Source organism: Planococcus citri, chromosome 3 (assembly GCF_950023065.1).
Source record: "Planococcus citri chromosome 3, ihPlaCitr1.1, whole genome shotgun sequence".
In the NCBI taxonomy this organism is placed as follows: domain Eukaryota; kingdom Metazoa; phylum Arthropoda; class Insecta; order Hemiptera; family Pseudococcidae; genus Planococcus; species Planococcus citri.
The window spans coordinates 35,088,059-35,104,230 of record NC_088679.1 but is presented as its reverse complement, the minus strand read 5'-3'; the positions used below and the strand labels follow the sequence as shown (position 1 = coordinate 35,104,230).

General features: G+C 34.8%; 1 protein-coding gene across 1 annotated transcript in view; it reads right to left on the bottom strand.

Annotated features, from left to right (window-relative positions):
• Positions 1 to 11,818, bottom strand: part of LOC135841489 (nephrin-like) — a 216,152-nt gene extending 204,334 nt beyond the window's left edge. Inside the window, exon 1 of the mRNA XM_065358464.1 lies at positions 11,438 to 11,818. Coding sequence (XP_065214536.1) covers positions 11,438 to 11,564 — 127 coding nt within the window. The 5' untranslated portion in view covers positions 11,565 to 11,818. The remainder of the gene's footprint in view (positions 1 to 11,437) is intronic.
• Between the last annotated feature and the right edge of the window lie 4,354 nt (positions 11,819 to 16,172).

Below are 16,172 nucleotides of genomic sequence, written 5' to 3'. Positions count from 1 at the left end.
TGGAATTTCAATGCATAGGTTAGGTAGATTAGATATGTGTCGTGGAATAATGCTTCTGGTGATCAAAATCACTTCTGCCAAAAAAATGTGTTTCAAGATTTGGTGTAGATTTTTTGGTAATTTTTTTACATCTGAAAAAGCACGAGTAGTTAACTTCAAACGGCTACAACTTTTTTTAGCGCAAAATAGATTGAGTAGGGTCGCCATTTTTCGAATTAGGTATCAGGACTTTTTTACTAGAAAATTCGTCAAAAAGTCGAATTGATTTCTTGATCATATTTTCGGAAAAATGTGTTTCAAGTTTTGGTGTCGATTTTTTGACATTTTTTTTTTTTAATTTCTGAAAAAGCTGTAACTTTTTTTTGAAGCAAGAGAAGTTGATTGGCGTTTTCTGAACTTTTTTAGACTTTTTTTCTAACATAAAATTTTATCAGAAAGTCAAACACGATTTTTTGATCACTCTAGCTGAAACCTTGTCTCACAAAACATGAAAAAAATTTCAAACTGCAGTTCTTAGTTTCGTTCAAATTGCTCAAGAACTACTCATGATGGAAGGAGAGCGGGGGGAGATGTACATTTATACAAGAGAACCTTTATAATCTGTCAACTCCAATTAAGCTAAAATTTGGCTCACTAAAATAGCATCACCCTGACCTCAAAACCAAATTTTGAGCTGTAGAAGCAGATTTTACAATTTTAGGCGAATAAATATGGTCTCTTGGGAAGTAGATACATCAATTTTCTACGAAAAGAGTGAATATAGAGATGAAAATCTTTAAATCGATTTGTGTAGATACTAAAGCCGACTTCCTGATTAGATTTCCTTCATTTTCGAGCTGATCTGAAGCCTTCAGAATAAGTTTACTTTTCTCCAGAAATATCAAATTGCTCCAAAAATCGTTTTGGTCAATTTCAGTTGCTGAAAATTCAATCCCGTAATAATTTTGACGGAGGAAGATAATGTTTTTAATGATTTGTAGCAAAAATTACTTACGTGTTCCAAATTTTTTTTTCAAGTTGAGATTATGAACTCATAAAAAATTCAGTTTTCAACCTATCACCTCGATCATAACTAAATTTCAGCTACCGAAATTGATTACAACTCTTTCTGAAACGATTTGAAATTACTGGAGAAAATTCAACTTTTGCAGGAGACTTTAAATCGGCTCGAAAATGAAGGGGTGGAAATCGAAGGGGGAGGGGTCGACTTCATGTATTCGAACCGATTTTCAGATTTTTATTTCTATATTCATTTCACTAGGGCGATTTGCGTCAGAAAAAATATCGTAAGATTTTGACCAAATCCAGCGAAAACCTTTACATTTAGTTGAAAGTCACTCAGAAAAAATTTTAGCTCCGGGAATGTCCCTAAAGGGAAGATATGGGTCCCCAAAGAGGGGCATTTTCGAAAAAAAATCGAGTTTTTTGCTCAAGCTTTCATCCCAACCTGTTTTGACAAAGATAGTCACTTCTAAAAGATGATAATAAGATTCTGCGTTAAAATCCAAGGGTTTACTGAGTGATTAAAGATTCGCAAAAATTGCGTATATTTTTAAGGTACCAAATTAAGTGTTTTGAGAATATTTTTTGCTCAAATGTTTCGGATTAATTGAGCCAAAACATCGAATGATGTTATTTCTGGAACAGTGGAACTTGGGAAATATTTGGGAAGACATAGATGCCAATTTTTTTCTATAATTCTTGTCAATTTCAAACAATTGAAAAAAATAGCCGAAAACTTATCTAATTTTTCGGTTTTTTTTTGGAGTACCTAGCTGATATGAAAATATTTTCAAAACTCCAATTTTGTAATTTTCAAAAATTCTCCAAAAATCGAAAAATCTACTTCGACAGCTAAAAATTTGATCTGATATTTCGGTAACATACTCTTATAGTGAGCCAAATTTCACTCTAATCGAAGTTGACGGGTTGCAAAGGTCTCCTTGTTATGCTATTTAATCCAAGGTAGAAATATTGTTGAGAAAAAAAAATTTCCAAGCGAGCAAAATTCATCTTTTTCAATTTTGGAACGTGAACTTCAAGATGGGTTACCCATGTCACATAAAGGAGATGAACTCTTACGAGGAAATAATCATAATCGCCCCACCGCCCCTCCTCCGATAGATCTGAACAGAACTTGACTCAGGTCGAAGAAGATCAATGCTCAGTTGATTTTTCACACACAGGAACTAAAAGAGAAGGGTACGAGTATCTTTGAATTTCCAAAACCCGAATTTCTAATGTATGTAGTTTATTGTACTTAGAATTCTTGTATAGATACTTAAACAAAGCAAAGTTCTCTTACAAAATGTGATGTCTCTAAAATTTAAAAAGCTGCGAGCATATCAGGAAACTTCAATAATTTGTTTGCATTCATCCGACCCAGAGCATAGGTGCCTACTTGGTTTTGTTTGGATCGGTAAAAGTACTTCTAACCTGTCTTTATTAAAACATCGGCCCTTCTCCATCCATTTTCCCCCACTGATGTACTTTTACCATCCACCGAACTTTGATGGAAAACTGAAACGACTAAATTCAGAAGTTCCCTTACTTATATACTTACCTCTAATCATGGAAAATTTTACCATCCACCAAATGAACCAATTACAATAATTCTGACTGTTTCAGATTCAACAGAGGAAGATAAAATAACTCAACGTGGAATTGGCAATGCGAGGGATGGCATAGAAAGAGCAATAACATGTGAAATCTCACTTCTATCAAACTTTAAAGCTACCGCATACAACGTATACGTACACATCCAGTTACACGGATATAATATTTTAGAAATTACCCATAACAACGGGAGTCTGTTCATTAAATGGGTAAAATAAGCAGGTAGTAGCTTTTGCGGCCAGATAATCAGAATATCATTACGTGGTTAAAATAAAGAGCGCACCTCCACCGTGCATTCTATCGTACACCTATCGATATACGTATAGAATGTATACGTGGCCGCAGCGAATTAAATACACGAACACAGGCGGTCGGCGGCCGGCTAAGTCCTATTAAAAACACACAAGCTAACATTGGGCCAAAAATACCAATAACACCTACGACAATGAATTCGATTCGAACAAGGGTGAAGAGGAGATGCAAAATTTTCAAATACTGTATACGAGAGAAGGCGCGAATTCATTTAGAGAAATGAAGTAGGATGTCACAGAGCAGCGGTGGCTTTAGTATAGTTGTAGTACTCGCGTAATAATGAAAATGCCTCTGCCTCTCTGTGGACCACGCGCGCACCCCCATGTCAAAATAACAAACAGCAAAAAGGTACCTTTACCAAACAGGAAATTCACAAAGGATGATATAGAGATGGCGTTAACTGTTTACCTCGCCTTTTGCTACAGCCGATATAGCGTATTTGAATTAACACTATTCTCAAACTCGACGGATTATTACCAAAGGTTTATATTAGTCGGTCGCTGGCACAGGTCTATTCGCGATGAGGTAGCGTGGGACGAGTACAATCGTCCAACTCCCCAACGAGGTAAAAAATTTTTTTTCCGTCATTTTCTTTAAATAGCAATCTTGAATCTATAGTGGTCGTATCTCGAGTGATTATCGAAAGCGGTGTTTAAAATTGTAATCATTCGTAACCACTTTGAGACTTTGATAAAAAGCTTTTATAAATATTAACATTTTAGAGGGTAATTCGAGTTGGTAAGTATAAAAGCGTTCAACTTGCCAACGTTCAATCAAAAAACTTTTTTCAGTCGTTTTAAATCTTCTAGAAGGCAATACAATGTGTTCTTCATCTCTCTTTCCTCCTTCTCTTTTTTTTAAATCTATAAAACATTAGTTTTCACCTTAATGTGGCCGATTTTTTTTTCTTTTTGCTAAAACAAAATACTAGTACAATTGCTGATTGATGATTATGGTGTTTTACGAGCATTCCCCGCAGATAAATCCTTCGATCCTTGAAATTCAAGAGGTACTTGATAAATGGTTTTCTTTTTCCGGCCATCCTGTCTTTTTTCTTAGCAAGGTATTACTTTTGTTCTACCACTCGCCACAACCGCAGCCACAGGTACAAGCGGTACATCTTTCGAGTAATTTTCGTGTAAAGACAAAAATCCGCTACGATGTAAAAACTTTAACAGCCATTTGTTGTAGATTTCATCGCGAATCTCTCACAAAAGCGGAGAGCATTAATTAAAGGTGAAAAATCTACGTACTTAATGTAAAGTGTTTAAATTTGATGCATGAAATCTGTAGCTTTATAAAAAAATACCTAATTATATCACAAGTGCGTCTTTTTAATGAAACGAATTAAGATAAAAAGTTTGTAAACCAGAAAAAGAGCAGCAACGAGACAAGCAGCGGTACTTTTTTGGCTGAATTTTCCAAATTTCGGAAAAAATTTTTTATGGGAATATTTTGTATTATACAGGGTGTTATTTAACGAATGGGTTGTCTAGCTTTCTAACAGAAGGAGCATAAGCCATTTATTACTTTTAAAAAATGAATTCAATGATTTTTTAATCACAGAGATGAATAGTAGGTACATCAAGTTCACCTATGAATATGAAAACAACCAACAACTGCCATTCTTGGACATCCTAATCACCAGAAAAGACAACAAATTGGAATATGACATCTACAGGAAGCCTACTCACACTAACAACTACATTCCTGCTGACTCTTACCAGCCCTGGAGCCAAAAACTGGCTGCTTTTAACAGTATGGTCCATAGATGTTGTGCACTACCCTTGAGCCCAGGAAATAGAAAGAGAGAATTTGACCACATTAAAAGAGTAGCCAACAATCTGGGATACAAGACTAGAACAATAGACACCCTCATCAAAAACCATATAAGCAAACAAAGATTGAAAGAGATCACCACATTCCAAAGAGATAAACCAGACAATAGAAGAATCAAGTTGACCCACTACCCAGTCATAACCAACAAACTTTGTCAGATCTTCAGGAAAAATGATTTAGAACCTGTCACAACTAATCAACATAAACTGAAAACCCTACTGGGTAGCCTCAAGGACAAGGACCCAAAAACTGATCAATCTGGAATTTATAAGATCACATGCTCTGGCTGTGACAAACTTTACATAGGACAGACTAAGAGAAACATCATAACCAGATACAAGGAACATATGCACAAAGCGAGATACAATATTGAAGGAAAATCAGCAATAGGAGACCACATTATAGCAACTGGACACACAATAACTGAACTCAACTTGACCCTAGAAAAACCAGTTGCCAGAATATCAGAACTACCAATTAGGGAAGCAATAGCCATGCACAAAAACAATAGAGAAAAACTCCTCAATGATGACTTGGGACCTTTGGACATTGACCTGCTCAAATGCCTACATGGAACCAGTCACATACACATTCCAAGAAACAGACACACCCATCCTGGTAGTGACCACACCCAAGTTTTAGGACCAATCACAACACAGAGAAACTGACACACCCAAAGGAGTGACCACACCCAACCTTTACTTTAAGATGCACACTTTGTATTTGTTCATTAAGTGCTCTTGCCTGATGATGAAAAGTTGTACTTTTTGAAAAGATCTTTGCAATAAAAAGCATTAAAAATAAGGAGAGAGTTTTTTCTTTTCCAATCCAGATGAGATTTTGCTCAACTTGAAAATTAAGAGTTGCAAATAAATCGAACAAAAGAAATATCAAGATAGAAAAAGCTTTATTCATTCTCTCACTTTACTTCTATATTAAAATTTTTTAAGACCCTTTCTCCTTCAATTTTTCACACATTCGTACATACAGTAGTCTCTCGATTATCCGACTCCGAATTATCCGACTTTCGAGTTATCGGCCGGCCCGGTACAAATTTATCTGACTTCCTTTTCGCCTTATCCGCCCTGCTCTAACAAGGTCGGATAATCCAAAATTCTAAACAAACCCCCTAATTTTCGATTTTGGAATGAGTACCTATAAATACGCAGTATGCAACGTTTTGTATTCTAACGTTAATATTTTCCTTGAAATCGATCTAACTCACCTCAAAAATTATAATTTGAGTCGGTAGGCTATTTAATTTTCAGTCATGTACAAAAGTACAAATATATTATTTTTGTTTATTTATGGTTTTTTCAATTCATTGCCCATATTCAGAGCAAAAACTTGATTTTATGGATGAAAAATTGTCTTCTCAAGCTTATGCACTTCATTTCTACGCAAAAAACTTTCTTTTTGGATTACACGACTTTTTTGGTATCTGACCCACCTGACCCTCCAATTAGGTCGGATAATCGAGAGGTTACTGTGTAGAGTAACCTGTTCATCCCACCACTTCACCACTTTTCAGTGAAGTAACAATAGGTAGTATTTCATCATTTTCAAATTTTTAAGACTAGCAGACCATTCATCACACATTTTCATGAATGTTGCCTTTCAGGGTTTTTGGAGGGAAACCTCAGCGTGCGATTGTACTAATCATCAAGATTCAACTAATCAATTAGAGATCGCGATTTTATACTCAATGCTTGACAATGATAAGCTACAAATTTTGCCCACCAAATTCAAAAAAGTAGTCTGTAGCTGTTCGCAGAAATCCAATTCACCCGAACACAGGAAAGTGGTCCATTTTAGAAGTCACAAAGAAACCGTTCAATCAAGGCGTACAGACTAATAACACTTAGCCAATCAGCGAGTAGTATTCTGAAAGATCCAATTAACGAGTACATAGTATTTTTATAATGCTAAGCATGTAAGCAATAATATTTTGGCGCCAAATTTGAAAAAGGTACCGGCATGGCAGTCGTTTTCTCGACTTCTTGTCAATGATGATTTGAAATTTTGAAGTGGGGTTCATAAAAAATTACATGGTACAGTACATTATTTTTTGAATTCAATTTTATAAAAATCAGACATCTTTCTATCAACAAGAAGTGGAACTAAAAAAATCAGAATTTTTAAAAATTCATGCTACATGTCTAAAGGTGAGAATACCTACATTGATTATGGGTGCCATTTATCGGCACGACAGATTAAATGATTTGAACGACAAAAAAAAAGTGTTTAGTAGGACAGATTCTAACGTCCCAAAACCACCTTTCTAACGACGGAAACAGTTTTCAACCATTGCATGACAACAACAATTCAAGTGCACGCCAAAAAAATCAAGTGAACGCCAGCGTATGCCAGACAAATTGAATGAAATGCATCGACGACTTCAGGAAATGAACAACGACATAATGATAAAGGCGACAAATTTATTCACAAAATTAAAATTTCCAAAAACGATTAATTATTAAAAATATCAATTTAACATAAGAACAGTATGAATATATGAGATGTGCCTTTTTTGCCTTCTTTGGCCTACCCCTCTTCCTCATCTGCCCCAGAGGAACATTTTCTGCTTCTATTGCAAGGATGTCCACTCATTTCTGGAAGTAATTTTCCCTGACTTTTCCAGGTTTTCCAGATCAATTTTTCCAGACTATTTTTTCCAATTTTCTAAAGAAAAAGGTTTTTTGGGGGGAAGGTGTAATTTTTTTTGTAAGCTTCAGTCTCTTCAAATGGGATACTTCCTCAGATATAAAAGAATAGTTAAACCTTGATTATCAACTTTTTTAATTAAAAATAAATAAATAAATAAATAAATAAATAAGAAATGCATCAAGTTTGGCCAATTGATTCAATATTCATATGACTTATGAAAATTTTTGTTTTCTTTTTCGGATTTTGGGAGGCCTGATCAAAATGTGAAATTTGCTCATTTTAAAATTAGGAACAAATTGGGCCGAGCGAAACAATTTTCATTGCGAGATGCCTAAAAACGAGTTTTATTTTTTAGTAAGAAGAGTTTATTTTTTATTTATTTATTTTTTAAATTTTAATACACTGGGGATATCGCTAACAGCCCATTGATACCACTTCGTCCAAATTGGTAGTGAGATGGCCACCTCACTCAAAAAAGGGACAATTCAATCTGGAAATTGAAATTATTTCATCGGGCTTTCCCATGTTCGTCGTGCATTCCCTTTCTCGCGGTGTGAATTTTCTATGCTTGTCGTTCAAGGTCTGTCGTTCAATGCTGTCATTTTAATGACCAAAACTGTCATTAAATTGCTGTCATTCAAAAACACGATTTCGTCATGGGATTTTTCTGTCGTGCAATTCACTTAATCTGTCGTTCAATTAAAGTTTTCCCATTGATTATTCCATCAAAAGTTGTTTAGTTGAATGTTCTAATTTACGAGAAATTTTTTTGACATCATTTTAATAAAAGTAGTAGGTAGGTACATTCTACAAGTTTATATTATGAAAAAGATCAAGAAATGAGAAATCAGCTTCAAGTTGATATTTAAAAGCGAACTTAGCAACCAACAAACGTACGTACTTACAAAGAAAGCAAAATGCAAAAACTATCTTGCAATCAGCAAAATAATAGCTGATGGTTTGTTTTTTTTGTTTGTTTTTTTATTATTGGTAGAATGTTCGACTTTCTTCATAAGATTACCTTTCTTATAAAATTAGTACCTATGTATCTAACTGGAAAAAATTTAAAAATTTTGATGTGTTTTCAGCACAAACAAGATATGTAATTTCTAATTCCAGTCGACTGTTTTACCTCTTGGTCTTGCTTAGAATATATCAGAAACAAAGCCTTCTTGGGAAAAAATAAAATAAATTATACGGTTCAAATTTCACCAATTCAGAATTGGTATTAAGCATGGTAAATAAATGTACAATTAAACAGAAAATTGTTTGAAAAATGGATTTCTACACTGCCTAATTTCTCTAGAAAAACTATATTTTTGTGTTAGGAAAATCAGAGCGTAAACATAAACAACCATAATTTCAATTTTCATCAATGATTTTCAGTAAAACTGTACCTACCTACGTATTTCACTCGTTCATTGAACAAAAGTAGCCAGGACTTTTTCCAATTTCACAGTTGAAGAATGAAAAAAAAGTTCCCCTCAAAATTATTTTATAGGACCTTTAAATTGTGATAGGTATGTCTTTTCATATCAGTATCAATGAACTCCTGAGCAATTTTTATCACTGACAAACAAATTTCTATCATAAGACTTCAGTATGTTTCTACTCGCATTTGATCACTTATTTCTTCTTTACCTAACAGAAATGTCAAAATTAGGTGGATTCATATTGTTCATTGATTACTAAAATACTGCATCAGTCAAAATTGAATTAGAAATTACACTGAAAGATATTATCTGGAATTTCATTTTCAAGACTATTAAGTACATATTAAACCAATAAACTTAGAAGAGCTATAAAATATTTCCTGAAAATCATCAACATAATTTTCAGGAATCGCAAAGGAGTTTTTGGGCACGTCTTTTCACCAATTTAACCGCAAGGTACCTAATGAATTTAGTACAGTAATCGAACATCTTATGAATGAAATTCGCCTAAAAGCACCCTCTAAAATATACTATACATTTTAACAATTGCTCTACAAAAGTAAGGGGATAGGTAGAAATTAATGAGAACACTTTTTAAAAAAACAAAAATATATCTATCTCTCGCAAACGGTTTAACTAAAGCAAGTTTTTAAAAAGTTGATTCGTGGAAATGATAAAGAGCGCGAAAGAACGAAAAAGAGCTTTAATTAAGATCATCTAATAATATTATAAGAATTAATAAACGCTAAAACAAGACAATTATACAGATAGTGAGTAAAGTGGAAAATTTCCAAGAGCAATTTTTCAATAAGATTTTTGCTAATTAATTGAAAAAATCGATCCAGTAAAATATATACGAGGATAGCTTTCAGTTCCCAAAGGGTAGGTGCACTTTTGAAGGATCAATATTTATTGTCAACATCATAACGATAACATTATTAGTAATTCCTTTACACTCCGAATATCTACAGAGATCGGAGCAGATTTATTTACAAAATGAAACGACATCTTAAAAGAAGAAGCTTTTCAAACGATTATTTTGACTTGTAAATTAGCTTTTTGTCCTTAATTATGTTTGGTAACTAGAGACGACGCTCGTCGTCGAAGCTTTCTTTTTTTTTCACACCCCTGTTCCACATTATGTACACAAAAGTGAAGAAATATACAGACATACGAATATTTTAAACTATCTTCCGGCGTAATTCACGCCGCCTTGTAGAGATAAAAAAAAGTAAAAAAAAAATATACCTCTCGTCTCTCGAATGGAAAACACTGTCGAGCGAACGAGGTATTCATTTTTCACACCGTTACAGTCTGTACGTAAAAGTCTACATATGCATCAGAGAGAAATATGTGCAGAGTTTCAATCATGCTGAGAAGTCTGTCAATGTCTTTTACGAGAAGCTTTTTTCTTCAAATTTTCACCAAGGGAGAGAAAAAAAAGTAATCCCAGGTATATGCCGAACGAAATAGCAATTATTTTCATATCTAATCCGGAAGTGAAAAAAAGTATATGCCCTTACTCTTGCAAAGATCCAGAATAGGTAGGTACAGATAGGAGGTGAAGGAAAATGAAAATTGAGAAAATATACCTACTACATTCGTTCGACGAGTTCTAAAAAAAGGAGAACGAATTCGTCGAAAAATAAATTTACGACGAAGGTAGCGAAGAGGAAAATTCGTTGATTTTGGCAACTCGTCGTAGTCGTAGATTAACAAAAGATATCTATATTTTAAGGTACCAGGATGGAAGGATAGAAGAGGAACACAAACTCGACCAAGAATACTTACCGGTTGAATATTTTACAGTACCAAGTATTTTTTCAAACGCGTTTCACGATAATTAAAAAATCCATGGGAAAAATTTTCCAAGGTGGAACAATGACGAACAATATGAGAAAGGAACAGTACGAAGTGGGACCTTTAATTCTCGTAATTATTTCTGTTCCTTATAAATACACAAAACCTACGCAGCTCAACCCCCTTCCTTGTCTGCTTTTCTAAGAAACGAAGAAGTCGTCTTTACGCGACATTTTATAACGAGCTAATATTTGAATTGTAATTCTCAAGAAAGCAACGAGCACGTATAGCTTTTTTTTCAATTTCATCCATCATAACGATGAAAGATGAAACTAGACAAGCACAAAGAGGAAGAATATTAAAGAAGGGAAAAAATATTTTCAAAATCAAATACACTTGTATAATAAAAATGATTTAGTTTTCAGGTCGTTTAAACGAAATAAACTCTTTTGCCAAAAACGAGAAAAAAAATCCATTTTTAACAAAACTCCGCGGAGTACGAAAATATTCGACGAATGGCGAATGGCGAAGGAAAAAGGAATAAAAATGAAAGGCATACCAGCAAGTAAATCTGTTAAGATAAAAATTAATAGTTGGAGAACACAGCCAGCAAATAATATGAGTAGGTAAAAATGGTGGTCGAAAATGAAATAATGTTCATCAAGCCGACACGATTAAACTCGAATGATGGCTGGGAAAAGCACCACGTGCTTTTTTTCTTATCAACTTTCGAGTACATTAAACGTATCAACAAAGTATAAATAACTTACCGGACTCGTAATCGTGAACATCATTAGAGCTGGAAACGTGGTAAAATAAGGAAACGAAAATTAACAAATAAACATTCACAAAATAAACACAACTCGAAACAAATTTCAACGAAAAACACCACGCCATGATAAATCTTACGAATTACTTGAATTTAAAATTTCTAAAAATACGTTCATTTTTAAACGAATGTAACATTTGAAAAATTGCTTTTCGTCGAGCGCCGCAGAAAAAAGTTGAATCAAAATGAATTCTCTTTCGGAAAAAAAATCGCGTAAAAAAGTACGAAAAAAAAATACGAAATACGAGCGAATAGGAGACGTCACATGTACAACGCTTTATACGGCCACCGAAAAGAACAATGAGATAAGCTATAAACGATAAAACGCAAATTTATAATAGGACGATCTTTCTGTTTTTGGATTCGAAACGAATCGAGTAACGACGAAACACACCGAGCGTTGCCGAGCGCTCTATACCTGTTTATAAGCGTTTATCTTTCCGAAAGGCTCGTTTTTGATAAATCTAATCCTGGCGTGAGTGCTGGAATTTGTTGATACGATTCTCCTCGTCTGGCCATCCGGCCAAATAAAATGTACTTCGGTGTGAATTTCAACGAACGTTAACAATGGGGGAAAAAATAAATAAACCAATATCCCCAGATCAATGTTTACCTTTTGCAGTTCGTAGTAATTTTGTATCAGGCTGAAATTTCGTTGTACCTACTTGACTTTTTTCACGAATCGTTTGCTGTATTAACCTCATTTGTTGTTAAGTCGACTTCCATTTCATTTTGGATGTTCTTGGCACTGATATTGTCAATTTTTATGATAGTTCTGTTTTTTTTTTTTTTTTTTTGAACATGAAATGTTTTATTGTGGCGTTGCGGCGCCAAACGGTCATTTGAGAAGGTCAAGGTTTGGCCAAAGGTGTACGACTGCACAAATTTTGTATTCATTGTACTCGACATGATAAGAGAACGTAAGGACTGATCAAATGATCAAAATACTGATTTTCATAATTTTGTAGGCATCACTCTCCTTCCCTCTCCAACTGTCTCATGTACCAAATACCAAATTATAACGATCAGAGCATTTCTTTCAACTTGAAACCCAACCAAATTCTTGAATCTGACGAATTTTCATATTTTTTACAATTTCTGAGCCTCATTTGAGTAATTGGCCCATTTTGGCCTTGATTTTGATGACCTCACCTTTCCCCTCCCTTCACGATGCAAAAAAATTCACCAAATAAAGAGCACCCTAACCTAAGAGATACGAGTACCTATCTTGTGAATCATGAAGATTACTTCTACTTTTGACTCAAACTTTGAATACCTATACGTCTTTATTAACATGACAGAATACAGCAGACAGTAAGTACCTAACGTACGTATAAGTGTAAATATCGAACTAAAATATTGCAATTACATGGTTCGCAAACACCACTTCACTTTATACTTACTTAGGTAGGTGTAATTCGTAGTTACTTAAGCGTCATGCACTGATTACCTACAGAAAATAAGTAAAAAGCTATGTCCAGGATTCACACAGTTGCCACTTCAACTTGGGAGGTAATAAATTAGCAATGTGATATTACATTTTGTTATTTTGTTTTTCTTTCTCGAAGTTAGATATTACTCATTTGTTCAAGTTTTCGGCACAGTCATTATATCCTTCCATTCCTTAATTACTTTGATAATTCGAAGACTAATTCGAAACTAACCAAACTTATTAAAACAAGTTTGTGGCACAGCAACTTTCGAGGGTTAGGCAATTACGTAGTAAAGAGATTATCTTGGGCAAACTACATACTATGAGTTTTTCAACAGGTTGATAACTGAAAATATTGACTCGTCTTTCTTCCAGATAGATTTCGCCAGCCCTGCAAGTATCAGAAGGGGGAAGGGGGGGCTCCTTGAAGCAATAGAGCATCATAGGAGCAAGTTGGTGCAGCCGTCCTTTTCTTCCCGTTTTTCAAAAAAAAACTTTTGGTAAGGCTGCAGGCGAAACGATGGCCTTGCAGGCAACCAAAATCAGCAAAAATTATGTTGAAGGATAGAGCATCGATAGAGCTACATATTTAGAGCACTCAGTCCCGACGTTGGAGGACTTCCCTTTCACTCAGTTCGTTTTTTAATTATGAAATGGTAGACTTATCATTGCAGTCAAATCTGTAAAATTCATGTTAAAGGATCTAGCATCAGTTAGAGCTGTTTAGAGTACTCAGTCCCAATGTTTTAAGTAATTCTTCCCCCTCACCTCAGAACAAGGACGTCTGTCTCCCTGTCTGGCTTCTTAAGATCGTTGACTGACGGTCATCTGTGTGTCTGTGTACATGTGTCTATCTGTCTGTAGCTGTCGAGTCTGTTAAGGTCATTGACCGTGTGTCTGGACTCTCAAGGTCACTGATCATTTGAATAGCCTCCCAATGGTTGCATATCTGCCTGTCTGGCATCTTAGGGTCATTGAACTATCGGTTTGGCTTCCCAATTCTGTCTGTCTGCCCTGGCCAGGTCATTGACCCATCAGTCTGGCCATTCTGGGTCGTTTGTCCATCTGTCGACTTTCTCAAGGTGACTAAAGTCATCTGCATGCCTGTCTGCCTGCCTGTCTGGCTTCTAAAGGCTGTTTGGCTTCTTGTCTACCCTCCTAAGGTCATTGACTCGTCTGCCTGGCCTCTCAAGGTCGTCTGTATACCTGCCGGGCCGTTCAAGGTCGTCTGTCCAGTTGTCTGGCTTCTCAAAGCTCCAAAATGCAAATTCAAATTCTGTAATTTGGAGGTCATGCCGGTTCCAAAAATTAAATTGAAATTTCGTAATTTTTAAAGGCCATGCAAGCTCCAAAAATTGATTTTCTTGTTCGTAGTTTCTAGTTTGGAGGCCATTTTTTCGTATGCACTGGGCATCAAAACCAAAATCGAAACCCCGAAAACTGATTAAAATTGCTTAAAACCAAAACCAGGAGCGTTATTTCTCAAATTCAAAACCAAAACTGAAACCATAACCGATTAAAAACTGAATTGGTTTTGGTTTTAGAATTTCTCGGCCTCTCGGGTAATTTGTCTAATTACTGGGTAATGAGCATTAATTCTGTATGTTTGGTAAGCATATAAGTAGGTAGTAAAAACTATGCATTCTAGGTATCTAGGTTGAAAATAATTGTACCATTGGATTCCTCGTGTCAAAAAACCCCAATTTTGACCCATTGCATGATCATGATTATGCTTAAAAGCAAATTTTAATAAGAGTTTCATTTTTAAAAAACTGAAAAATCAAAATCAAAACCGAAACCAATTCTTTAAAAATCAAAACCTTTAACCAAAACCTTTATTTAAAAAAAAAAAAAACACATAAAACGAAAGCCAAGAGTGATATTCATCCGGTTTTTATGCTCTGCTAAGGGGGGGGGGGGCGAAGGGGGCCATGCCCCCCCCCCCTTGCGAGCGAAAATTTGAAAGAAAACATGCAAAAATGGACGTTTTTTTGTTGTTTGGACTCATTTTTTCTGAAAATTTTCGCTCTCGCTTCGCTCAAGTAGTAATTTTGCCTTGATTTTCATGATGTCACCACACATCACGATAGATTTCCAGAAAATTACCCCTCATTTCGATTTTTCATGCCTAAAACTCTGGTTTTGCCCCATCCTTGAGGAAATCCTGGCTACGCCACTGCCTGCTTAATTATGCATTTGTGATCCTTTGCTTACCATGAATTCAGCGAAAATCGAAAAATGCATCATTAGTTCTGAAATTATGAGTGATGATCTATTTTTGCATGCTCTTTCGATTTAGCTTTTCTATAATACAGAATGAAAACAATTTTGATTTCCAAGATTTCAACAATCCAAAATGGTTCAAAAATTGTAAACTTGATTTTAAAAAATTTAAAAATGAGGAAGTCGATGTACCTATCTTGGAAATACCTACACATTTTTGGTTACATTTGAAGGCTCAATTTTGGAAATTTTTGGGACCCCATTTTCGAGGAGAAAAATAAATAGGACTGCAGAAACGTGTGAATGAGTTACCACAACTCATATGTATTATCTTAAACTACCATCCTTTTCCTCTAATAAAGGTACGTATGTACTTAGTTAAGGGTCTACAATTTATGCTGAATTGCCGATACACAGAACATATAAATAAGTACCTACTTTACGTGGTTAGATCTGTGCTTAATAACTTACGCATGCATGGAACAATTAAAAATCGTCAAATCTTTCCATTAATGAGTAGGTATTGTACATAGATATCGTACGTAAACAGAAGATTTTACGTTATCATTTTTGAATCAACTCAACTAAGCTGTAGTACATACTACATATGTACAACGTTATTTAAGTATTTAATGTACCTACTACCTAACCTACTACCTATCTATACCTATTAGCTTAGTTATTTCATAATAATGCTGCACATTTGGAAATGACAATACATCGGCAATGCTTATCTACACTTCTTTCTACCGCGCAGAATATTTAGGAATGAGTAATAAGCTACGAAACTGATAAGAATTTCCAGTTTAAGGTTGTAAATCAAAATGAATGGGTTTTGACACTCTACTACTACTACATATGTATAAATACTAAAGCAAAAAAAAAAAACGGTAGCATCCTTCGTAAGTGTATTTCAGCACGATTGAAACAAAGCTCGTCGAGCTTCGAACAGAGAAGTTTTCTCTTTCTTGCTAAAATGTTGAAAAACAAATGCTAAAAAGTTGATAGTTTGGATGTGAGT